The 25,663-nt window shown below is 30.6% G+C and overlaps 2 protein-coding genes across 5 annotated transcripts; one reads left to right on the forward strand and one right to left on the reverse strand.

The window, feature by feature from the left end:
- The first annotated feature begins 4,588 nt into the window (after positions 1-4,588).
- On the forward strand, positions 4,589-10,965 carry LOC137813363 (cyclin-A2-2-like). 4 transcript variants are annotated; one of them, XM_068615552.1, is made up of 12 exons: positions 4,589-4,817; positions 5,117-5,348; positions 6,292-6,550; positions 7,204-7,340; positions 7,533-7,622; positions 8,203-8,336; positions 9,050-9,125; positions 9,224-9,300; positions 9,996-10,029; positions 10,144-10,293; positions 10,392-10,526; positions 10,674-10,965. In XM_068615552.1, the coding sequence occupies exons 2-12, from the start codon at positions 5,142-5,144 to the stop codon at positions 10,734-10,736; spliced, it is 1,362 nt and encodes a 453-aa protein (XP_068471653.1). In that variant the 5' UTR covers positions 4,589-4,817; positions 5,117-5,141; the 3' UTR covers positions 10,737-10,965. The 4 variants fall into 4 exon arrangements, with proteins under 4 accessions (XP_068471653.1, XP_068471656.1, XP_068471654.1 ...); XM_068615555.1 differs by having other exon boundaries at positions 4,594-4,817; positions 7,222-7,340; XM_068615553.1 differs by having other exon boundaries at positions 4,661-5,021.
- Positions 10,966-11,412: 447 nt separating this feature from the next.
- Positions 11,413-14,622, reverse strand: LOC137813362 (serine/threonine protein phosphatase 2A 57 kDa regulatory subunit B' kappa isoform-like). Its single transcript, XM_068615551.1, has 3 exons — positions 14,392-14,622; positions 12,841-14,256; positions 11,413-12,115 (listed from the first exon to the last, which is right to left on the reverse strand). The coding sequence occupies exons 2-3, from the start codon at positions 13,981-13,983 to the stop codon at positions 11,783-11,785; spliced, it is 1,476 nt and encodes a 491-aa protein (XP_068471652.1). The 5' UTR covers positions 13,984-14,256; positions 14,392-14,622; the 3' UTR covers positions 11,413-11,782.
- Between the last annotated feature and the right edge of the window lie 11,041 nt (positions 14,623-25,663).

Below are 25,663 nucleotides of genomic sequence, written 5' to 3' on the forward strand. Positions count from 1 at the left end.
GAACAACTACGAGGTTTCGAAATGACTTGATGAAACATTTATGAAAGGATGTGATGCTTGAGGGACTCAGAGGATGCTTTTATAACACTTTTTCGAGCCTTTTCCCCCTATTTGGTTTAGGACAAGGGATTGTATACCATCTCAAATTTGTCTTAATAACCATGGCTGACTGAATACTTTGTTAAGCCTTTTCGTCCTATTCGACTCAAGGCTAGGGGGTTATCTCCACCCAGTCTAGCAAGATTAGCGAGAACAACTATTCTGTTACCAAAATTTTAGGAACCACTAAATCCCGGGATACCAAAATTCATTTTCTAGTTCCTCACATCTCCTACCACACGAATTAGTTTTCCAATACTTAAAAAAATAATCTCTGAATGCCCCTCAAGATGAGAGAACACCTATAAATATGATACATCCTCAATAGCAAAAGATATAAGAACTCATTGACTTAGTCACCATTTTGAACTAAAACACTTCTTATATATTTAATAAATTCCTATGTCTAGTAACTAAATTGACTTTTTTTTACATATATAGAAACTAAATTATATGTTTTAAAACAATTACATTATGACCTCTAATATGATTATTGATGTTTAATGGAAGTAGATTTCTCTTGGTAAATTTAGGTGTGAAAAGAAAAAAAGAAGTGTGATAAATAAACAAAAGCACGTTAACAACTATTATAATAATAATAATAATAATAATAATAGTTTCATTGATTTTTATAATAATTATTTTAAAAAATGACGCAAATATTTTTTATTAATTAACACTGTAAAAGATTATAATGAGAGTGTATAAAATTAATCTCTTTGTGAAGGTGAATAAATGTATTAGTTATTGATGCAAGTAGGGTTAATTTATTCTATGAAGTGTGGAGTGAAGTTTTGAATTTTAAGGTTAGAGATGGTGAGTTTTGAATTCAGATCTCACCCACTTCTAGTTAGTCAATGATTTTGAGATTCGTTGATAACAAGTAATTTGTTTGTTTAGAATGAGAAGATAGTTTTAACAACACTTGAATAAATGGTGATTATAAAACATAGTAGTTAAACCATTCCCTTCACTTTCACAAATCTCTACTTGCATTACATTTCCTTTGATGTCTTAGTTTCACCATTACTCATTGGACTTCAAATTGGTGCTTCTTGGGGTTTACTAAGAGCTCATCATTATAAATTATAAGAAGAATAAAGTTTTTTTAACATCACAAATTTAGTAAAAACAATTACTTTATAACCATTTTTTAGAATAAAATATTATATTATAACAAAATAATAATTTTTTTAAATGTTAAATGAATTTATTTATTGGTGAGGAGAATATTATCTCCATTGTAAGCTTCATACATTCATACATCCATACATCCATCTTAAGATTAAGATATAAGTTTATAAGATCCTTCTCTCTATTAATCATACAAATTTTAAGTTTATATAGGATCATATACTATATCATAAAATTAATTTAAAATTTAAGTCTCATAAAACATCAACATTAGAATATCTTAACATGACATAAAAAAAAATAAGATTCATAGTATTATATAAAGTTTATACAAAAATTAAATTTTATATAATGTCATACACTATATCACAAGATTAAGATTTGAAACAAAAACATGTCATTAAAATATGTTAACATTTATTACAAAGTGGACTTTAAGCCTAACTCAACCCCATAAAACCGGCTCAATGGGATGAGGTTTGCACCCACTTATATACAATGAAAAGCTCTAATCTCTAGTCGATGTGAGATCTCCAACAACATTAACATAAATTAAGGTCTTATATCTAAACCCTAAACTCTTGATAAAAAAAATAAAATTATTGCTTTATTTAAAAAATATATTTCTACCAACAATTAATTAAAACATTAATTCTAAGATTATTTCATTAGAGTAAAAATTATAAAAATATGTTGAAAATGATGTGGAACATTATAACCTAAACAAATTAAATTGAAACTTCTAAAATAGATAGCTCTGAAATTTAATTAAAAAACAGACAATTTTTCTAATGCAATTTACTTATTTATTACTTACAATTTAAGTAAGTGGATATCATTTTGTTAATATAATAATTCATCCCTTAAAGTTTTAAATAATTACAAAGATATTTGAGTTAATCTTATTAATTTTTTGGTGCTTCTGCAGCACACATAATTTATTTCACATAATCATGTCGTTAATGGGAGTATTCAATTTAAGAATAAAGGAAAAAAAATTCTAAAAATTGGACATTTTCTTAAGGCAATGTTTATTTTATGCCAAATTTGATCAAATTACATTGCATTCTCATCCATTTTCTAAAAGTAGAACTACATTATTTAACATTACCTAAAAAATTACATAATTAAAATGTTTTACAAGGAAAGATAACATGTATGTTGTATTTATTGTATTTTTTTTAAGTGGATAAAAAGAAAAAATAATAAATAATTGTAGTAGTTTTATTTAATTTTTTGATGATAATAGGAAAGGATTAATAAGTAAAATATTAATATAGTAATCATAATTACCATTACTATCTTGTTGGGAACATAAAAATTGGAAACAAATGTTTGATAATAAATAAATGTAGTAGTTTTTCTTTTTTTTTCTTTTTATGTTTTGATGATAATAGGAAAGGATAAATAAGTAAAATAATATCAATCACAGTAATAAAAAAAAATAATTAGTATTATTATATTTTTATCTTCAGAATATAAAAATTGAAAACAAATATTAAATATTAAATAATAAATAAATGCACTATAACAGAAAAAAAAAGAAAAATGAAATTAAAAGAATAAGATAAATTTTAAGTATAATTTTTTAATTAAAATTCTATGACTATTATAAATCTAAACCTAACTAGTATGAGTATAACTAACTTCAAATCACCATAGTAAAAGCTTTTAGAAATTAAAACTTAATGTGAAAAATGTAGTTAAATTTTAAATTACATTTAATAATAATATATTTTGTTTAACTAATATAAAAATATGTAGTTGTTATAATGAAAAGAAAGGAATAAAAATTGTTTATATTAATAAATATATTTGAATTTGTAGCACAAAACATTGGCCGATTAATATTACTTACTACAATTATAAATAAATAAATAAATGATATATTTTTTTTATATTTATTATTATTTTTTTTATAATATTTGATAACATTATATTGTTTTCCCTTATTATTATTAGTTTCCGTTCATCTTTGTACAATGATTCTACTAATGACAACTCTCGATGTCACTTTTAAATTATGACGAGAACATAAAATCTATCCTTAGTAAGCATAACAACATAAAGTCATTCCAAATTTTCTCATTTCTCTCTTTTAAAACAAAAATTTACATGTATTATTTTTACTAACTTACTTTTGTCTTTTACACATATTCTTTAAATGTCACATTTAAATACAACAACAAAAAGTTGTTTAAGTTATAAGGACTCTAAAAAAAAAAAGAGGATATAAAAAATAAACTCTTTCTTAGTAAAACTCTTATAAATATAATACATTCTCCCTATAGCATTTATAAAATATTTTATGATCTTGCTCCTAAAAGCTTGAGACAATAGTGCATGTAAAGTATGTTGATATTTTATGCATGATCATTGAGAGTCTTATATTTATAAGTCACTTGGATAAGATCATTGTAACTAGTGTGCAAATCTTTTGTTTGTTAGAGTTGTAGCATAAGTTGATAGTATTTGTAGCTTACAAGGATTCTCGATACACTCAATTTATTCTTCAAATTACCTTTAATTTTGAAAATTATTTTATTGTACTAACAAATACTATTTTGAACATACAATATTGTTAATGTTTTGTAAGATTTTTTGAAATTCAAAATTAACATATTGACAACTTTGTGATTTAACAAATTCAAACCAAAGTGTATTTTCCTTTAGAGTTTTGTAAGTCTTTCAATTTTTTAATGTATGATCTTATGGAAAGGTTGTTTAGAAATTGTCTCAGAAAAATAGTTTAATAACTTGACAAATATTAATCTTCTTATCATATTAATTTATAGTTTTTTTTATGAACATACTTAAAATACACATAAACATTATTTGTTATAATAAAAATTGTGAATCATTAGACTCTCTTTCCAGTGAAAACTAAACCGTCTTATTGTATAAAAATTAAATTGTCTTATATTAGAAAGTGAAAACAAAACCTTAAACCATATTATATGATGATTAGATATTTAGGTTTAATTCTATCTTCCTCCAACCATTAAGCTTAAGTTGTTGACACACATTAAACTTATATATGTGATCACAAAGCCAATTTGCATTGAAAGATGAAGGAAGTTGAGAAGTGAAAGATGCTCAGAATTTTATGAACAAAAAAAGTCATTTTTACTACTTCAACTACCTTCAAATTTCACCGCACTGTAAGTTCAGCTAATAATATCCATATAACAAACAACAACATTGACTAAGAAAAACAGAGAGAGAGGAATATTCAATAAAAAAAAAATGCTTATGACAGTATCATAAAATCTATCCATGGACATTAAAAAAAAAATCTCCCATACATCATCACATTCAACCATAGTATTAATAAAAAAAAATCCAAACATTTAATGGAGTGACAAAAATAAATTTATGATTTGAATGGAAGAAAAAACCCTACAAAATCTAAGAAAAAATGATAATCTGGTGGCGTTTAGATTTTGGAAGAGTTCAAACCGTGTTTGTCTCTCCCGCTCGCACTCACGCTCCGCTTTTATTACTACTCACTGTTATCTGCTTCTCACTCTCTCTTCTTCAATTTCCTCCTTTCTCTCTCACTCTTTCAATCTCATGAGAGCAGAGTAAGCACAGCTTTCAACTCTCTCTAACAAACTTCTTCCAGAACCTTCCTTCACTCTTTCAGCTATTTCTCACGATTCTCATGCACAGATCTAACCACCATTGCCGTCACTGCTTGCCGTTATCACAATTTAACCTATAATTTTAATTTCCACGCGCACATATAGAATCACCACACTCTTTCTGCAAAGCTGCCTGAATTTCTAGTACGGTAGATTAGAGATAAGCTTAGCTTTTCACGAGGTTTTGTTTGAATTATTGTTCGTGTTTGTTACGACCGTGTTTTGTTGTTGATTTTCAGGCTGGTGTTGGTCTCCGAGGCATGAATGATGGATAAAGAGAATGCTGTAATAGGTGGTCGAGTGACGCGAGCAATGGCTAGAGCTTTGAGAGAGGTCTCTGCCTCTTCGAGACCGTGCTTTAAGAAACAACGCAAAAGCAAATTGGAGAAGAGCAGTAGAGCCGCACTGACGGATGTAACCAATGAATACAGAAAACCGCAGCTCAATAACAGTGCTGCTTCCAATTCTCAGGTATAATGTACAAGTTCAATTGTGGTTTTGGAGTTGCAATTTTGTTTTATGTTGTTATAGTTGAGGCGGCTTACGCCCTACAAATCTTAGCATTGTGCCCAAATCGCAGTCTTGAAATGTAATTTTTTAAACCTATGATCTACTGCTTTTATTTTATGTTTTTTTTTTTTTCTTCACTTCACATGTATTTTTTTTAATTGTGTAAAGTCATCCATTGCAACTTTAAATTCAAATCACATGTCATGCGTAGCAGTGAAAACCACAGCTGGACCCAACTGCGACTTTTTTTGTAAAAAAAAATTCAATAAAGATTAAAAGTTAGATTTTTCTACTGTATCTCTTTGTGGTTGAGTAAGTGGGTAATGTGTGATATTTTAAAGGGAATGCGGAAGGCATCTGGTGAGGTGGAAAACTATACATGGTCTTTAAAAAATAAAAATCTATCCAACTTTACAAAGAAAAGATGCAAGTAATTGGAATAACTATGTAATTATTTTCTGCATTTGTCTCATGCTATGCTTTTGAGTAGTTTTATCTTGCTAAAACAATAATTAGCAAGACTTTATCTGATTAGTCTGAAATGAAACTGAAACATTAAGATATTTGTGCCTAAAGAATATAATAATTTCATACCACGATTCACATTGCAGTTGCAGCTGCCATACTTGTAACTGCAGTGGTTACCATTGAAACTGCAATTTTTATAACTATTAATTGTGCATGAGATAGTTTTGAATTTGTAATGCTCCAGCAATTCGATTTAACTATTAATTGTGTATATGATTGTTTTGAATTTGTAATGCTCCAACATTTCGATTCTAATAAAAAAGTAGCTCTACAGGATTGTATAAATGTTAGGAATGACTAGGTTATAAAAAATAAAGTCAGAGATTGGCAAGGTTATTTTTAAGTTGCCTGACACTTTATATTGCGCGTTATATAGACAAGAGGAGGCCATAGGAAGCCAAACACAAAGGGAGCTTCCAATGTCTCCATGCAAGTTTTGTCAACTCGAGATGTTCGAGCAAAGTCAGCAAAAGATTTATCCGCAGTATCGATGGTACAGTCACATGACGTTGTTTTTGCTGAAAGGCTGGAAGACAGAGAGCTAGTGCAACCTTCTATGTCTGTCATGGCAGGTCCCCTGCTTTCAATGCAGGACTCTGTGGAATCTGATGAACTCCTTGGCTCTCCGAACAAAGGTTTTTTTTCAATAATTTCGTGTCACTGCTAGTATGCATTTCTGCTGTCTATGAGGTTTCTTATGCTATTTATGAGATGATGATTGTAAAATTGACATTTATAATCGTACTTGTCTTCTTGGAATGAGGTAACTGTTTCTTTGTAACAGTCTGTACATTTTTCTTCTTGTGTCTTCATTTTTAATTGTTTACTCACATGTGTAACTTTTTCCGCAGTCTATTAAAATATCATCTTAAATATTCCACCATATCTATTATTTCCTAGAAGCAGTGAATGCTATCTGATTACGGGCCTTAATATAGAAGCTGTTTATCACTTTACCTTATGGCTGTTTATGTATTTTATTCTTATAATATGGATTTAATTTAAATATAACTGTCATCCACTCATAGACTGTCATGCATAGCAATTGACTTTTGTAACAACTACTTTAAACGTCATACCTAGTGTTTTTTTTTTTTAATCGGTTGACATTGTAAAATCTTACTCCGACACCATACAAAAATTAAACTCTGTAGAAGGAACTTCAAGTTCTTAAGATTTACAAATTATGTGATTGCCCACATTATATTTTTTACAAGAAAGATAGCATGCAAGTTAGCTTTTCATAAGTTCCTGATTTCATTAATTATATGTTGATTGGATGATGCAGATATTGATATGATTTCAGAGAAACTAAAACATTCGGATGGTTTGGGCATTGTGGACATTGATTCAGTGGAGTTAAAGGATCCTCAAGTTTGGAGTTCATATGCCCCTGATATATACAATAATATATTTGTCAGAGAGGTTAGTGTTGTAGACATGTCATTTTATATTTGGATTGTTTAGTTCACTGGTAAAATTGTAACTAGCTTCTCTTTAACACTGTTATGATCGACAGCTTATATTCTTAACAATATAGACTATATGAAACTTAGGAAAAACTGGATAAGTTTCACTGGAAAAAATTGATAATAAATTTTGGTTAAATATTTCCAGTTTGAAAAGAGACTAACCGATTACATGGGCGAGCTGCAAAAAGATATCACTCCGAGCATGCGCGCAATTCTGATTGATTGGCTTGTGGAGGTTAGTCTCATGGCAGTTTTTAAATCTTGACTACTTGTCAACTTAAGTTTTTTTCCCTTGTTGTCACTTGTTGCTCAACTGCCTGAATGTAATGATTGGTCTTTGTATAATTTTGACGGTTGCACTTCTTCGATTGTTCCTCTGGTTTATTGCAGAGAAGCTTTTAAAATAATCAATTAGACAGTACCAACCCATGTTTTTTTTCTTCACGGTTAAACTTTTCAATACTCTCCAACCATGTTACCTTTTCAGTTAAGCTCAAATTTCTAACCCAAGTTTCCTTTTCTTCTACATGTAATAGTTATAATTTCACAAAACCTGGTGTTAAATTTCAGTACTCGACTTCAATGTCATCTCAAGCATTATCAATTTGTCACCATGCCTTTGGAAATTATGAACAAAAAATATTGTTAATGCAATCTCATGGACAGCTTTCAATGGAAACCGTTATTAATTATCCATGATAAAGGCACATTAGAAATAAAGTACAAAGAAATCTTTCAATGCTGTTACCTGAGTTCGGTGAATCTTTGGCTGCTGAATGGGTTATAGCTGAAGATTTTTTATATCCTCTTTTCAGGTTTCTGAGGAATATAAGTTAGTTCCAGATACTCTTTACCTTACTGTGAATCTCATTGATCGGTTTCTTTCTCAAAGTTTGATTCAGAAACAGGGACTCCAGTTGCTGGGTGTTACTTGCATGCTGATTGCATCGTAAGTACAATACTTTATAAATGTCCAGTTGGCCCTGATTAAGTAATATGAAAGTACCACGCGTTCTTCTTTAATCTTATTTATGCTTATCTCTGAACTCAGACCTATGAATACTGAGGCACTTTATAATGAGGTTGGTATCGTAATATACTTTACATCCTCAATTCAGTGTGACGATGAATTGATGATTATTACTTAATTGTATATCTTTGAATTTTATATGTTTTTTCATCAACAGGTTTCACATGGTCTAAATTTTATTCTCATGTTTCTCTATGATAATGTTGACAAGGTTGTATGAAATTTTTATTTGGATTTCCGTTAATAAATCTGCAACTCACAGCGAATGTATATGTGCTTGTACTGGGATTGAGTCCCACAATCGAAAAATAGAATTCTAGTGAGGGCCTTGGAAATGTAGAACTCTAGATTGCGGTTTTTAAAGTGTTGGGCTCTACAACCGATATTTGTGGTGTGATTATCGCAGGGATTATAATTACTTTGGAAAGGGGTGGCATTTTTCTTGCTTTGCTTTGCTATTTTTACATAGGAGTGAAGAGTTTGAATGTAGCAAAATTGCTGTAATATAATTTATTCTAGACGATGTTGATCTGACGACGACAATCGATACTATAAGATATGATCCCAAATTTTTCAAAAGTTATGAGGAAATTCTAAATTGCTTGTCGTGTTTTTTTTCATGGATATTTAAGAAAGTATGAAGAGATTTGTGCTCCTCGAGTGGAAGAATTTTGCTTCATCACAGATAATACGTACACAAAGGCAGAGGTATAGCATTTGGTAGTATTGTCTGAACCTTCGTCTTTTCAAATTGTAATCATTACGGCTGATAGTGACATATAAAACACCTCGTTGGCACTTGATAGGTATTGAGAATGGAGAGTGAGGTTCTAAATCTGTTGCATTTTCAATTATCTGTTCCCACCGCTAAAACATTTCTCAGGTGCGTATTATATATGCAATCTCTCATGATGCATGCCTTTAGCAGATGATATAGTATGGTTTTCTTTTTCACGTTTCTCACTTTCCTAGTAATGTTGCATGTCATTATACTCACGTTGGCAATTGAATGGATACTCGAACACACTAATACTTGTGGTTGAAGAGCTTAGAGAAAATATGGGAAGTTAGAAATGTGAAGATAAGCTTTGGAAGTACACGATGTTGTTAAATAGAAATAAGACAGAGTAGTCAAGCTTAATGGAAAATTTTAATGCACGAAGGATGAATTCTAAGAATAAACACCCTGGAAGTGTGGAACAAAAATTGGGGTAGTAAAAGCCAACGAGAATAAACTCGATGTAGTAGAATTGAAATCGTTGCGTTGGATGAGCAGACATACTAAACAATATATGATTTCGAATGAAGCGTTATAATGTTGGCGTAGCATTTATTATTGAGACGATGAAAGAAGCTTAGGCTTGATTGAAGAAGGGCTGTTAAGGCCCAGTGAAGAGAGTATATCATGTAGAGGCTGACTCAATCACCATAGCAAACGAGGACAAAACTAATATGAAAATCATTAAGAAACACTTTTAAGGTTAAGTCATTAAGAAACTAATATGACTTAGTTATTATTGTTTTTGTTTTTCATTTAGTTAAAGTATAACTGCTATGATCATCTTGTCTGTCTTTCAGGAGGTTCATCCTTGCAGCACAATATTCTTGTAAGGTACCGTAGACTGCAGTTGCAATTTAACACCCACAATTTATCTTTTTATTGTGCTCAAAATTAAAAGGGTAACAAACAAAGCCCACTTTGTTGTAAATTTTCCATGTTTTACAGGTTTCTTATGTTGAAGTGGAATTTCTGGCAAATTATTTAGCAGAACTCACTCTTGTTGAATACAGCTTCTCGCAGTTTCGACCTTCCTTGGTAGCTGCCTCTGCTGTATTAATAGCCAGATGGACCCTCAACCAGTCAGAACATCCATGGGTCTGTACTTTAATATGACTATTTGCAAGTTGGCAAATTTACCTTGTTTGGATGTAAATAAATATAAATAAATGACTCACCTGTGCATTTACTTTCAGAATTCAACTATGGAACACTATACAAATTACAGAGTGTCAGAACTTAAAACTACTGTCCTTGCACTGGCAGATTTGCAACTTAATACCAAAGGCTGTCCTCTGAATGCTATACGTGACAAATATAAACAGCAGAAGGTAGAAAATACACAGCCGAAAGATGAACTTGTCACGTGCTACACATTTATTTACTTTTACTTTCTTTAACCTACTTTCTTTGTGATTAAAAACAAGTGAGTTTTAGCCGAAGATGCTAATGACAGTGAATTTTGCTTCCTGTGACAGTTCATGAGTGTGGCAAATTTGTCTCCAAAACCAGTGCAGTCACTTTTTGAGGCCGAAGTATAAAACTGTAAATGATGGTATCCCGGAAGACTAAATATTGACTTTTGGAATTTCAGATACAAGAAAGGTGTATTACCCTTGGTTGTAATTATTTATTTGACCATCTAATTCCCAATTACAGTCTGATCAATAGCTGTAACTTGTAGGAAGGTACCCAACTCTGGTACTTGCAGATATTGTACTGAGAAATTGTTACATCCTGATACAATTAAAGCAGAGAGAATTGTACTTAGTGGCATCTACTTTAAACTTCATTTTCAGGTAGCCATTAGGCAGTAAGCTTTGCAAGTGCTTCATGAGTAGTTTTGTGTCCTACCAACCATCCGCGGTAATAAAAATTGTCTCAAACTGCTTTACGTTTATTTTTTATCTTTTATTTTATACGACTGCATCTTATTTGAAAGGGCAACGACAGCAACTTATTTAAGAGGGCATCACAATCTTACCAAGAATATAAAATCAGACCAGGCAAATCTTATTAGATCATCATGTATGAATGATCTTTAAATAATACATAAATATTTGTCTTATTATGTGAATTGGATCGCCCATTCTTTTCATCATCAAAATTATATCATAAAACGTATTTTCAACCAATAGAAATTTTGCTTAATTGAATAATGCTTGGGACTGTCCATCAATTTGCATATTTAATAAAGAAATTACAGAATCCAAGGACTGAATTATTCAATTTTTTTTGTTATTATAACTAGTTCATACCTAATATCATATCAGGTGATACAGGAGAGCATGAGCCCTTGATTTGGAATGAAGACTTGCGCCTGATGACTGTAATGTAAGTACAAGTACGACATACACAGAAGATTTTGGAAATGAAGTTACACAGAAAATGGGTTAATTCACTGCATGGTCCTCATCATGTACCACAGTACCAAAGAAAACCCCTCTCACTTCTTCATGGCTACCAGAAGCATCATAGAACATAGGATTCAAAAACAAAACGCCAATCCCTATTACCAGCTATTCCACATTTCTTATAATTTTCTACCATAGAACGAGATAAGTGAAAAGAGGATTGAGAATGCAGGTCAGGAGACTAACACTGCAGTATTTCCAATAACAGGCCTGAGACTGGCGGCATGCTCTAGTTGTTCCCATGCCTCCTTCCGCTTCTCTGCTGCAGAGGTCAAGATTGCTTCTTCCTCCTTAAAGTGATTATGACAAGAAATGAAGAGCTTCTCATCCATCTCCAAGAACATCTTCCTAATATTGTGCGTTAGGTTCACAACTGCCGGGTTCCAATGGCTTTGAACATTCCTATCTAAAGCTGGAAATATGATGGACAGGATCACTTGCCGGTTATGTGCAATCAAGTTCACAATGTGGTCATTGTTCCAAAGGAAAAGGGCCCTTTCAGCTACCTGCAACAATCCATGTTCAATACACACAAAAATGTATCATTCAGCAATTAACAAGCTGGTTAATGGAAACCAGGGTACAAAAATAGCTTCATTTCCACAGGGGTTTAAAAAACAAGGGAATTTATGGAAAATATAGTGCCTTGTACAGACAAGAAATAGTATTGTCCTCAATCCCATGAACGTTTGAGGTCCAACTAGAAATTTCAAACTAACTCTGGATGATAACACAACTGTTTTCTTAAAATCTTTGTTGGATAGATATCCAATGTTGAAACTAAATACAGCTATTTAACTGAATTACCATTTATAGTACCATTAATATTTAACTAAATGTCATTATATCTTACGCAGAATTTGCTTCATAAAAGAGGGTATTAGGACACAAATTCTACGCATTATTTTACTCAAATATGGAAAAAGAATGGAGAAGTCGAAGAAAAGTAAAAGAACTAATCCAACCACATTGCATGACCGATATGCTTGAGCTTATAAAAAATTTGCCTACATTTCCATACTCAAAATATATTACAAAATAAGAAAGATTTTAGTGTCTTCAATAAAGATTGCATTGTACATTAATAGCAATAAAAGCTGCCAGAACCAGTAAGTGAAAGGAAAAATATAGAGAACCATGCAAAAGATGGAACATGGATCTATTTCTTTTAAGTAAAAAACTAACACAAAACTAGAAGATTTACCAAATGAATTCAGTACAGATATTTTACCTGAAAATGTAAGCTGTTTATGCAGCATCCAATCCGCCAAAACAAAGGAACCATGATCCTCTGGAACTCTACCATGTTAATTACTTCCAAAATTTCTTCAAGTTCACCCAGAAAGATCACCTCTTTCTGACTATTTGTTGCTGGCCAATATTTCAACAAACCCCTTATGACAATGCTCGCTAACTTGGGCTCCTTCTCTATAAATTGCATAACACAGTAAGACAATTGCTGAAAGTAGACCCCGATTGATTTCGGCTTGTGCAAGGGGACCAAAACCCTCCACATGAAGATTTTGTGTTCCTCTTTCAAGGGTAAAGCAAACCCAGTAATCACACTCCCAAAAATCTCCAACAACTCACCGATCCCACTGTGCTTCTCAGTCTCAAACACAAAGCGATAAAATATATTGTTAATAGATTTTCGAATATAGGGTCTATGCACCATAAACTTCCCATAAATCCTATGCAGAATCGCCTTCAAGCAATCCCTTTCCCTAGGATCCTCCGAATCAAACAACCCAAGCAATCTGGCAATAAACGAATGATCAATATACTTTTTCGCCACCTTGGCATCGAGGCACGAAGAAGAGATAAACTTAAGCAGCAATTCATACACAAGTTGCAAATGTGGCCAAGCAGGATCAAACATAGGTTCATCATCGTCATTCTCACCACCACCTGTCCTATAATTAGGAGGAAAAACTCTAAACAAATTGAAAGCACACATTCTACACAAAGCAAGGATAGCAGGCTCACTAAACCTCACTGTCCCACAAGCCACAAAATCAACAAGCTCAACCAAAGTCTTCCTTTTCACATCTTTATCTGCAACGCTCTTACTAGGGTCACAGAAATCAAATGTGACACAACAAAGGCTCAACTTGCTCACGAACAGGTTCATCTTCTCGGCATTAGCAACATCCTTAAACGGCACCAAAGGTTCAAATCCGGAAACCATGCTCGCCGGAAACACCGCCGATGACGAAGCTCGCTTCGCTGCGGTGGAACTGCCGCCATGTGGTCTTTGGCTTTTGCCGGCGACGCGTGGCGAGTCGGCGGAACGCGCCGAGTCACCCCAAGTCGACTCGTCCGAGTCGGGTTTCAATGACTTCCGAGGAAGCTTACTGAGGATTTGCCGGAGCATTGCAACCCAGAAGCTGAAATCAACGGTTTACGAACCTTTCAGATGAAAATCGAACCCATGAAGGAAGAATAGGAAGCAATCGAACCCGAGAGTGTTGATTTAATCAAAAGTTTTGAAAAGGGGAAGAAGAAACCCTAGATCTCGATCACCGGAAAATCCAAGCAATGGGGCGTGTCCCGTGAAATTAAGATCCGCATTTGAATTGGGTTTGCGGAAATTTTGGATTTTGCATTACAGATTGATGGAAAAATCAAATCTTGAAGGTTGGGGTTTCTGGGTGAAGAAGAAGGTGAACCAAAAGATGAGGCAGTAGAGAAAGAGAAAAAGCAAAACGTTGATGAGAAAAGGATTGAAGAATAATACAAATAACAACAATGAAAATTTGAGCTTTGAACCAAAGAATCTCACATTCTCTGAATGCAATTGCTCTTCAATTGTTCTTGGGAATGAAGAGAGAAAGAGTAAAGAAAGTTGAGGTGGAATGTGAGAAAGGTGATAGCTAAGGGTAAGGAAGATAATGAATTTGGTGGCACTTGACAATGGAGCTTTGCAGAGATCTTCAGTAATTCAGAGAACTCACTTAGCTCTTTCTTGATTCTTCTTGTAATAGATCCACCTACTGAAACTCAAAGGAGAACAAAGGAAAAAGAGGGAATAGTAAAATAAATAAAGTACAATGAGTTTCTATTTTAAACAACTTACTTTTGGTATATTTAATTTCTAGTTTTAAAAATTATTATCGGTGGAGACATAGGCTTATATTCAGATTTTTTTTTCTTTCCTCAAAGAGTAATTAAGAGTGAAAATTATTTTATTTTATAGGTGAGATTTGATGTAAAAATGTGTGAGAATATATTTTCTTTGTTGCTTTAAAATAAGAATGAGAAATCATATAAAAACTATACATTAATATTAATTTAAAAAATTAAAAAATAATTTTATTTTTAAATAATTTATATCTTTCTTTTCTGTATAAAAAATAAATTATTTATTTATTAAATAAAATAAATAATTAAATAATTTCTCTCTATTTTAAATAAAATTATATTTTATTATAATACGTTTTTGCTTGTATATAATAAAATTCTGACAAATTATAGGAGTTCAAAAAAGTATGTAGCCAAAGAAGAAAAACATTTAATAAAAATAAAATCAGTTTTGTGTTTATTTTTAGAAAATCTGAAAATATTTTTTAAAAAAATTATACAGGTAACTATTTTTTTTATCTCAAGTATTATATTTAATTTGATTAAGATTTGGAGTAACGAATGAAAAGTGAAGTATAAATAAAGAAAAAGAAAAATAATAAAATATAACATTGTTTGAATTAGGTAGAAAAGGGTAAAAATAAGTAAAGAAAATTAATATTTTATATTAATAATTTATTTATTTTAATTATTTATTGTAATAAAACATAACAAATACAAAAAAAAATATTGTGTGTGATCACAACCAATGACTTATTATCATAAATGTTAAATAAAAATAATAATACAATTGATTATTATTTTCATGTTATTTTTCTTTTTTTTTAACAATCATTGATGCTTCACCTCTAACTTTTTGCCCTCATCTTTCAAAATCAAATTGACACAAACCATTCTCATTTATCTAAATACTTCTTTAAATTCTTTATGAACAATACTACCCTTTATAAACACTTATGAGCAATAGTACCATTTTGCAAACTACGCTTAAAAACATGTAAGATGTGTTTGGATTGGGGATAAAATTTGAGAGAGTGTACATTTGAGGATTTGAGTATGAGATTGTTCGGATTGAGAAATGTTAGAGTGATTTGTGAGGATGATTTATTGAAATTTGTGAGTGATGTGATGGTTGAAAAAAAAAATTAAAGGTGTAAAATGTATTTACAAATTTACTCTTGTGTTTTAAAATAATTGAATAATGAAATATGAGTTATTCTTCTTTTAGATTTGAGTTCAATTAAAAAAATAAAATGATAATATTTATAATTGTAATAATTTTTAGATGAGAAATTATCAATATATGTAAAAATTGAAAATTCTTATATAAAAATAAATTATTGAAATATTCATAATTTTAAAAAATAAAAAATAAAATAATGTTGCATTAAATTTAAATAATATTAATAAGTTTATAATAATTTATCTACATTTATTTGTGTACACATTTAATTTCCCATTTTATCCTTATATCAATATTTTATTTTATTATTTTAGAAATAGAGGTTTTTTGTCATTTTATTGTTATCTTGGACATTCCCGTTATTTCATTTTTTGGTATTTACTTTTATTTTCCTAATTTTATCCTCTAAAAATCAAACCTAACTTTCTTAACAATTTTTCTCTTCTCTTGCATCCTTATGTTTCATTATCATTCTTTTTCCTTTTCTCTTTTATGTAGATAGTACTTTCATATATTTTTTTCTATTTTTTTGTTTTTGTTTTAATTGTTCCGTCTTATTTACATGTTTTTGTATATAGGGTTCAAAATCAACTAATGACTATAACAACAATAGGAGAATTCAAAACTCACGGACATTGCAACACCAAATCAGTGTATTGGGAAACCTAAAATTCTACAGTAAGCAAAAGTTTCTGAAATGATGACAAAACACTTCCTTCTTTCTTTTTCTTTTTTTACCAATCTTCAAAAATTTTTCCTATTATTAATAGCTTGACATAAAATGCATAACTGGATTGGACTAATCTAGAAGGAAGTCGTTGTCGTCATCAAGCACGTGAAGTTTGGTTCCTTGAATTGGGACAAGTGACTCTTTGTCCAACGTACTCTCTTCTCCAATTCCCCTCACTCTTTCCTCCACTCTCAAACGAGTAAGTTTATCAATTTCTTTGTCAAAAGACACTACAACAGTAAACCTAACCACATTTTGTTTTTTGCGTTTTAGATTTGCAACAATTTGGAAAGGAATTTAAGCTTATTTTCATGTTTCTTTTTTGTTCCTAGCCAGACTTCTTGGATAGGAAGGCGTAGAAGTCATTAATCCAGAAGGCAAAGAAGACGTAGAGGAGGAAGCACAAAGAGTTAGATGAAAAAACTGTGTTTATTTTTTTTTTCCGTTTGTGGCGGCAAAATGTGTGAAAAAAAATTGAATGGTAAAAATTGTGACATCTAGATAATTTTGAGAAGAATGTACAACTAGTCATAATTAGTTTATTTCACATTTAATTTTATAAAATTAATATAGTATAAACATCAAATTTTAATTAGAGATAGACGATGTATAAGAAAAAATAGATCTTAAAATTTGTTAATTTAATAATTATTTTTAAAATTTTAACTTTTCAAAGTAATTATTTATTAAAAATAAATTATTCTATTAAAAAATTATACCAAATGAGTCTCTCATCTTCTCTAACTAAAAAATCATAAATTATCAATTTTATAAGTACATACAACAAATGATTCTAATAGATACTGATATATGAATAGACTATAGAGTTGAATGTCACTAAACAATTGTAATTAGTATATGACAAATTTCTTTATCATAATAAATCAATCAATATTATAAATTGTAAATATATCATAAATGTGGATACAAAAATGTTGTTATGCCGGTGTTTCTGCTAGTGAAAATAATAATAATTATTGTATATATTTTTTATTATATATAATTTTTTTTATTATAATTTTATTTTATTATTATGTGTAAGAAACCGTAAAAACGAAAAACATAAAAAAAAGAGAAGCCCCAACCCCTGTTTCTCTCTCAACTTCTCTCTCCCTCTCCTTTCTCTCTTCAATTTCTCTCCAATACCTCATCTATTTCAAAATCTGATCACGCTATGTTGTAGCTGAGGAGTCAAGGTACATTTTTACCCGATCAGATTTTCAAATAGAGTAAGTTCATTTTTACTCTAAAGATCCCTTATTCTTTGTTTTTTCTCTATGATTTAGTCATCAATCTTAGTGGGGGTCAGTTGAGAAAAATGTTTCTCTCAAGATTAAGCTCATACTAAAATTTGGTAATATTTGAATAACTTGCTCTAGGTTCCTAAATTTTGGAGTGATTCCTCGATTTAAGGTAGAATTTCAATCAAAATAAATAATTTTAGGTAAGGGAAGCTACCTTAATCTTTTAATAGCACCCTAGGCTACAAGATCTGGATATGGAGTGGACATGGTCCCAATATTCAATTTCTCTTACAGGGATGTTGATGTTGATGTTGCATGTTTATATATTGTGTTGTTTGTTTATATATTATTTAAACTTGTAGAAATATTAAATTTTGATGGTTTAGTATTTAAGTGTTGTTTTTGTATGTTAAAAAAAGACTTTTGAATGTTGTGGATTGCGTTTTGAATGATACGTATGATGAAAATTGTATGGATTGGGAATGGTGACATATGAAATGCACGACTTGGGTTGTATTGAACTTAATCTTTGGTAGAACTTACTTAATACGGGTCTTTCGGAAGGCGTCAATTGTGATTCTGCTTGTTAAATATCCTGGATGTGTAGATCCATGAGATATATGTGATTTTTATGTTGGGATTTGAAGAAGATTTAATAATTGAGAAATTGATCCATGTAATTTGGTTTTCTCTCTTGATTTAATTGTGTATATTATAAATTTTTATTTTTACTAGCTTACCCTTGCTTTTCTTGTTGTGTTGTGAACTGCAATGATTGTACTATGTACACAAGCAAATATAAGAGGTTCTCGTGGCTTTAGGATGTAGTTTTGAACTTTCGAAGTCTATATAGAAATTGGTAGAACTTGTGTTGTAATAGTTAGATGGATTTTACAGGGTGTTACATTATGTAATGTTTAATAATTTTATTTATATTCTTTTAATATTTTTTGAAAATTATTTTACTTTATTATATAATATTATATTATATAATAGAATATACTGTATATCTATACCTATATATAAAGTGATTCTCTTCTTTAACTGCTCTTAATTTTTTTCCTATTTTATCCTTATATTCCTATTTGATTTTATACCAGTATTATGGTTATTTCGTCGTTACATTTGTCACAAAACAGTTTTACATTTGAAAACAATTTTCAACCGGTTTCCAAAAGCAGTTTCCAAAAGGCAATTTTCCACAAGAGCAATTTTAAAATTGATTTAAATAAAGATATAAGAGCATGTTCTATTATTATTCTGAAGTTGATTTTTAGAAGAGGGAAATGTGTAATGACGAAATAACCATAATACTGAAATAAAATCAAATATGAATATAAGGATAAAATAGAAAAAAAATTAAGAACAAAAAAATCATGATAAAAATAAAAATGCGGATACACAGTCACGACACGAGAGAGCTTCTGTTCTCACTCTTATATAATAAGATTAATAATAATAATTATTATTATTCTTATTATTAATTATAAAAATAATTATAATTATTATTGTAATTATTTAATAATAATTCAATTTAAAATAGTTAAAATTACACTATTAATAATTAAAATTAATTATTATTAATTATTAATAATTAAAATTAATTATTATTAATTAAAATCAATTGAAATTAATTATTATTAATTAAAATTAATTATTATTAATTAAAATTAATTATTATTAATTAAAATTAATTATTATTAATTAAGAACAATATCTTTTTGAAAATCAATTTTATAATCTTTTAATAGCCACACATTATTTCAAAGGATTTACCTCATGTTCGTATCCCGACTGCGACTCGATTCCTTCCAACAAGAATGGATTTTCATGACTACAAAGTTTCTAAAATCAGTTTTCATGATCAAAAGTTAAACAAGAATCGATTATCCTTTTAGTACAAAGTCTTCAAAATTGATCTTTCTAAACATTTTCTATATGGCAAATTCAATTTTTGTTTTCTCCATATTACCCTTAAAATCGATTATACCTTTTTCATAATGATTTCTAGAGTGGTAATATGAGTTGACTTGTCCCACATTTACGTTCGGATTGTTTTTGGAATTTTATTGTTATTGAATGTAGAAATGTGGAATAAATCACATTTGTTTCCATCAATTTAAGCTGATTTACGGATGTGGAAAAGACACGGTATATGTGAAATGATTTCCTCTCATGTATGCAAAGATCATGAAAGACACCTATGCCAATTTTCGTTTTTATCCTTAACAAAAAGCGAAAACAAGGGCAAGTCATTATCTCTATGGGTATCTTTATGGTTTATCAATGAATTCCTCTTCTAACTTTTAAAATATAACAAAATTTTAAAGATAAATAAATTCCAAAACATATTAATTATAAGAATAAATCACACTTATCACATTACTCACAAATTTATTTTTATAAAATTTTTTCATATTCCAAAAATGATAAAAAACTTATAATTTTTTAATAAATAATTATTCAACAGTATTACAAACAATTTACAAAATTCTAATTAAATCAAATCTACACAAAATATTTCATATATCATTATTTAAATATTTTTAAAGACAAGGATAAATCTGTAAACTTACATTTTACATCTTTACAAATAATTCAAAATATTCTCACAACTATCACATTATTCACATATTCAATCAACTTTCCTCACACATCCACTGTAATATATCTGATCCGGTCGGTCATCGGTAGTCGATGACGTCAGCAACAGATAACCACGTGGACCACTCGCAGGGTGACACGTGGATCAGGTGGCAGAGAAATCAGGGAGGAGATCACCCAGAACGGTGATCGGTGGTCAGTAACCGAGTGGCCACCGACAGATCAGTTCCAAGATAAACACCCGGGGGGAGAACGCGAGAAGCAATAGAGCACCGATCAGTCATCAGGCGTTTTGTGTTACACGCAGTTAAACTGGGACTGAGATTCCCAACGAGAGCGTTACGCCAGAGAAAGAGGAGCTCCTCGCCGGTAGAATCGTGCACGAGAGTGGCTTGAGGGAGTTAGTGAACCAGTCAGTGAGTGGTGACTCTTTCAACCCATTACGTGCATGACATCGTGAAGGGGAAATCGTGTATGCAGAGAGCAATGCTTGGTGAGTGTGCCTAGTCCAGCCACACCTGGCGTTCTCCTGGGAGTGTGCGATTCACCCAGATGGAAGAAACGCGCTAAGTTACTCCGCAAGGGAATAACTTAGGCGCACAAAGAGATGCGCTAGAGCCCTTCAGGTAGTGGCACGTGTGCGGTTAGATGTGAGTTGCATGCCTCCACGTGTCACCATCTGAGAGGGGCGCGGCCAAGATAAAGGTGCACTTCGCATCGTGAAAGGTACACACAGAAAACACAAACACCCACGTCTTCACTGATTGTGGTACGTTTTCGCACAAAAGCATAACAGAATTCTGACACACGCAGAGAATAGCGTAACAGAATTATGTTAGGCACAAACACAGAGAGAGAATAAAAAGAGAGAATCAGAGAGAGATATACACACATTATTTTTGTTGGTGATTCTGTGACCTAACTTGAGCGTCGGAGTGCAAACGGCCGCTAGAGGCGCCGTCTGTGTGTTTTGCAGGTTGCGTTTGAAGTTCCCGGAGAAGGTTTTAAGAGCATTCTTGTAGATAGCACAGTTGCATAGGCGGGGTAAGGAAGCGACAAAGCGATTCCTCCACGTTAGAGTTGGCGGCAGGATCAATATCCCAATCCAAACACACAAACTTTCTTCTCAAATCCTCACACTTTTACTCCTTAATCCAAACACAACATTAGCCCAAAAAATATGGCCCGGATTGGCCTGTCCCACAAAAGTGACGCGGGCTAAATTTGTTGGTCTGCTCCATATAAGTGTTGGCCCGCTCCGTATAAGTGTTGACCCGCTGGTCTGCAAACCAACCCACAACAATCTCAAAAATATCATTAAACACCACTCAAAAACTCAACATAACAATTAATTAAAAAATAATAATTTCTAATAAAAACATATTTAATATCAAAACTAATACGATATTAATTATTCTATTCATATTGATTCAAATCCATGAATCCAACATTTCTATATATAGGTTGATAGGGACTATCTAAACATATATATTCAATAACATTATCATTCTTAACTACCCATAGGACTAATAACATTATCATTTTTAATAACTACCCATGAGGACTGATTATAATTATTGATATTGGATGAAGAGAGTGAACACGTGTTAATTTTCAAATACTACTAAATAAGAAAGTATATAATAGTTAACCTTGTTAGAATGTTAGATGCTGGATAATGTAAAATGCAAAAGGTAAGGTTTATTTTCCCTTTTACTTCCTCAATGAGTCCAATATGACAACATTGGAGGGTAGTGGATCATAAACTTTTATGCCATGTTTGCTTCTGCGGATGAGGTTAGAGTGAGGATTGGCGAGCGAGTGACTACCTTGTTTGTTTCCACTGTTTTGGAGGTGTCTGTGCGGATGGAGGAGCGGGTAGCTAGCAAATTGTCATCTTCACACAAATGAGCGGATTTGAGATGATTATACGTAGGAGCATACGTTTTTACGCTGATACCCTTGCATGCATCACAATTTTCTCAAATTGGGCACTCTACAAGGAATCAAAGAATTCTGGAAAAGGTAAAATCGATTTTGCATGCAATGTGTAGAGAACGAAAATCAATTTTGTCATATAGGAAAATCGATTTTGGAGATTTTGTATGGAAAGAAAAATCGATTCTTGTTTAGCTTTTAGTCATGAAAATCGATTTTGGAGACTTTGTACTCATGAGAGAATCGATTCTCATGCCTTTATAAAACACCCAAAATCGATTTTGTTTTCTTTGGTGTCATTGAGAATCGATTCTCCTTCAATTTCAACTACATAGAGAATCGGTTCTCTTTGTATTTAAACTACATAGAGAATCGTTTCTCTTACTGTGTTTTTTTTTGTTGGTTTTTTTAATTTTTAAAAATTTATATTTATATTTTCTCTTGCTTTTCAGGTTATATCTTGAGTGGTTGGAGTTGTGTAGTTGAAACCTAAAAAAAATATTTGATAGTACTTCAAACCTAAAAAAAATATATATCATAAATCATTATTTAAATATTTTTAATAGAAAGAGTAAATTTGTAAACTTACATTTTACACTTTTAAAAAAGTTTATAAATTCCCTTCTAACTATCATATTACTCACAAATCTCAATAAACCATTCTCACAAATCCACTCTATCATCCCTCAATCCAAACAACCTCACACATTCTCACACATCCTTTCTAATCTTCACAAATCCACTCCCTCCCATCCTCACAAATCCCTTCCCAAATCCAAACAGGCCCTTAATTAGAGAGTGACTCATTGTAGCCTATACTATTTTACAACTAATTATACATATACCGTTAACAATGTCCAAGTATTCGTATTATATTTTCTTTAGGATGATTTTATTTATTTTATAAAAATAAAATGATTGAATACATTATTTATCATACATTATATTGAAGTTATGTGTGATAACAAATTATTATATAAGATTAAACATTTTAGATCTTTATAGCCTAATTATACCTAGGAAGGATACAAGTATTTACTCTATCTTTTTTTTCTTAAATTTATGTGGGACTTAGCTTTCATTCTCTCTTAGTTCTTTTCTTTTTTAATTCTACATCTTTTATCATAAATTTTGTGATGTGATTTTAAAGCAGGAGTTATTTCAAACTCCCTTTTTTTTAAATTAGCGCCTTTCATATTGTAATTTTAAAGTGTTATTAAAAATAAAATCGAAAAATAATGTGTTAATATAAAGAAATTTTCATTATATATTATTACAAAAAAAGTATTTTTCTGATTGGTTAGACCAAAATACTAGTTTATTGGTAAAAGAATTCTAAGACATGCCTTTAGATTTTTATAATTTAAATCTAAGATCATGCTGTAAAATCCATATATTCTTAGTTTCATGACATGTCCTATAACTTCTTCTAATTGAAAGTATTTCTCAGTGCTTAAATAACATATTTAATTATTGACATTTTTTTCAAAATAATTATGGCCTAATTAATATATTTTTTCATTAAGATTGTGTTTGCTTCTAGTCGTAGCCTCAATACACGAATTGATGAGTGAGTGAGTTGTTTGTTTGGATCAGGTGATTTGAAGGTGAGTACACGGACGAACGAGTGGGTGAGTATCATTTTTTGTTCTTCTCTCATATGCCTTGATTTGAGATGATGTTCACGTAGACCGCAAATAATTTATTGGGATACCTTTAATCTATTTGGCATTGAGCCTTAACCTTTAAGACGCAAAGGCATTGCATGAGGAATCAATGCAGCAAAAGGGATAATTGATTTTGATGGAGCTTGTAGTGAAGGGAGGATCAATTTGTAAGGAAGTCACTACAAGAAAAATGAGTTTTAACGGAGGTTATTTAACGAATGTTAGTATAATCCCAAGAATTGATTTAATTAACAGAGGTTGTTTTAACCTTCATTAAGTTCCAAAGGTTATACTAAAACCTCACTAAAATAACAGAGGTTTTTTTAACCTTCATTAAGTTCTAAAGGTTATTCTAAAACCTCAACAAAATAGTTGAGGTTTTTTAACCTTCGTTAACTTCCAAAGGTTATTCTAAAACCTCAACAAAATAGCGAAGGTTTTTTTAACATTCGTTAAGTTCCAAAGATTATTATAAAACCTCAGCAAAATAAAAAAGATTTTTTTAACATTTTTTAAATTTCAAAAGTTTATTTTAAAACCTCGGCAAAATAACGGAGGTTTTTTTAACCTTCGTTAAATTCCAAAAGTTTATTTTAAAACCCCAGCAAAATAATGGAGGTTTTTAACCTTTTTTAAATTCTAAAGGTTTATTTTAAAACCCCAACAAAATAACGAAGGTTTTTTTAGCCTTCGTTAAATTCCAAAAATTTATTGTAGAACCTCAATAAAACACTATAGATTTTTAAACTTCAATAAATAAATATAATTAAATCTATTTATAAATAAATAATTAAAATTTGCATAGTTTTAATATATTTTATAACTAAATTCTCTTAAATTTTGAAAGTGTAACTTTACATTACAAATAAGTTTTCTAAAGTTTCAAAATTTTATTTAAAAAACTCAACAAAATAACATTGGATAATAAGTATTTCAACAACTAATCTTGGATAATAAGTATTTCAATAGTATTTGCATATTTTTTATGATTGATGGTAGTTGGTTTATATAGTTTCTAGTTTTTTTTTTATTACAAGCTCATACTTAAAAAAACTTGACTTATTTTGTTTTAACTTTTGATATATGTATATTTTATGTGCAATTTTAGTTTTAGTTATACTTATTAATATTTAATTCTCATAATTTTGAAATATTTTAAATTAAGACATTTATTTTAAAATGCATCTAATAATTAATTCACTGTGAAAGTGGGAAGTAATAAAGTTAAATTTTCCTCGCAATATGTTCTTGTAATCTTTAGCCAAGAACACACATGACTTTGAAGCACACATCTGATAGATGATACAATTATTTAGGATATATAAAGCAGTGATAAACATCTGTTGTTGTCAAGCTAGGTCACAATGACTTGTGACCCAAGTTGGGGTAGTAAGGTGACAGAAGAAGCAATATTGGAGTAAGAAGAATATAGTGCCTTATTTAATGTTTCTTCTCCTTAGATATAATAGACATAAGTGTGGCTGAATTGTGATTCCTTGTTAGGACTGTCGTCGACGATCATTGAGCATGTGCCGGAGAGTAGTGTGTCTACGGTGGAAGAGAGAAGTCAGAAGGATCGTTAAAGATAGTGGAAAATGGGGTTAAAG

This window comes from Phaseolus vulgaris, chromosome 1, assembly GCF_000499845.2.
Source record: "Phaseolus vulgaris cultivar G19833 chromosome 1, P. vulgaris v2.0, whole genome shotgun sequence".
Lineage (NCBI taxonomy): Eukaryota > Viridiplantae > Streptophyta > Magnoliopsida > Fabales > Fabaceae > Phaseolus > Phaseolus vulgaris.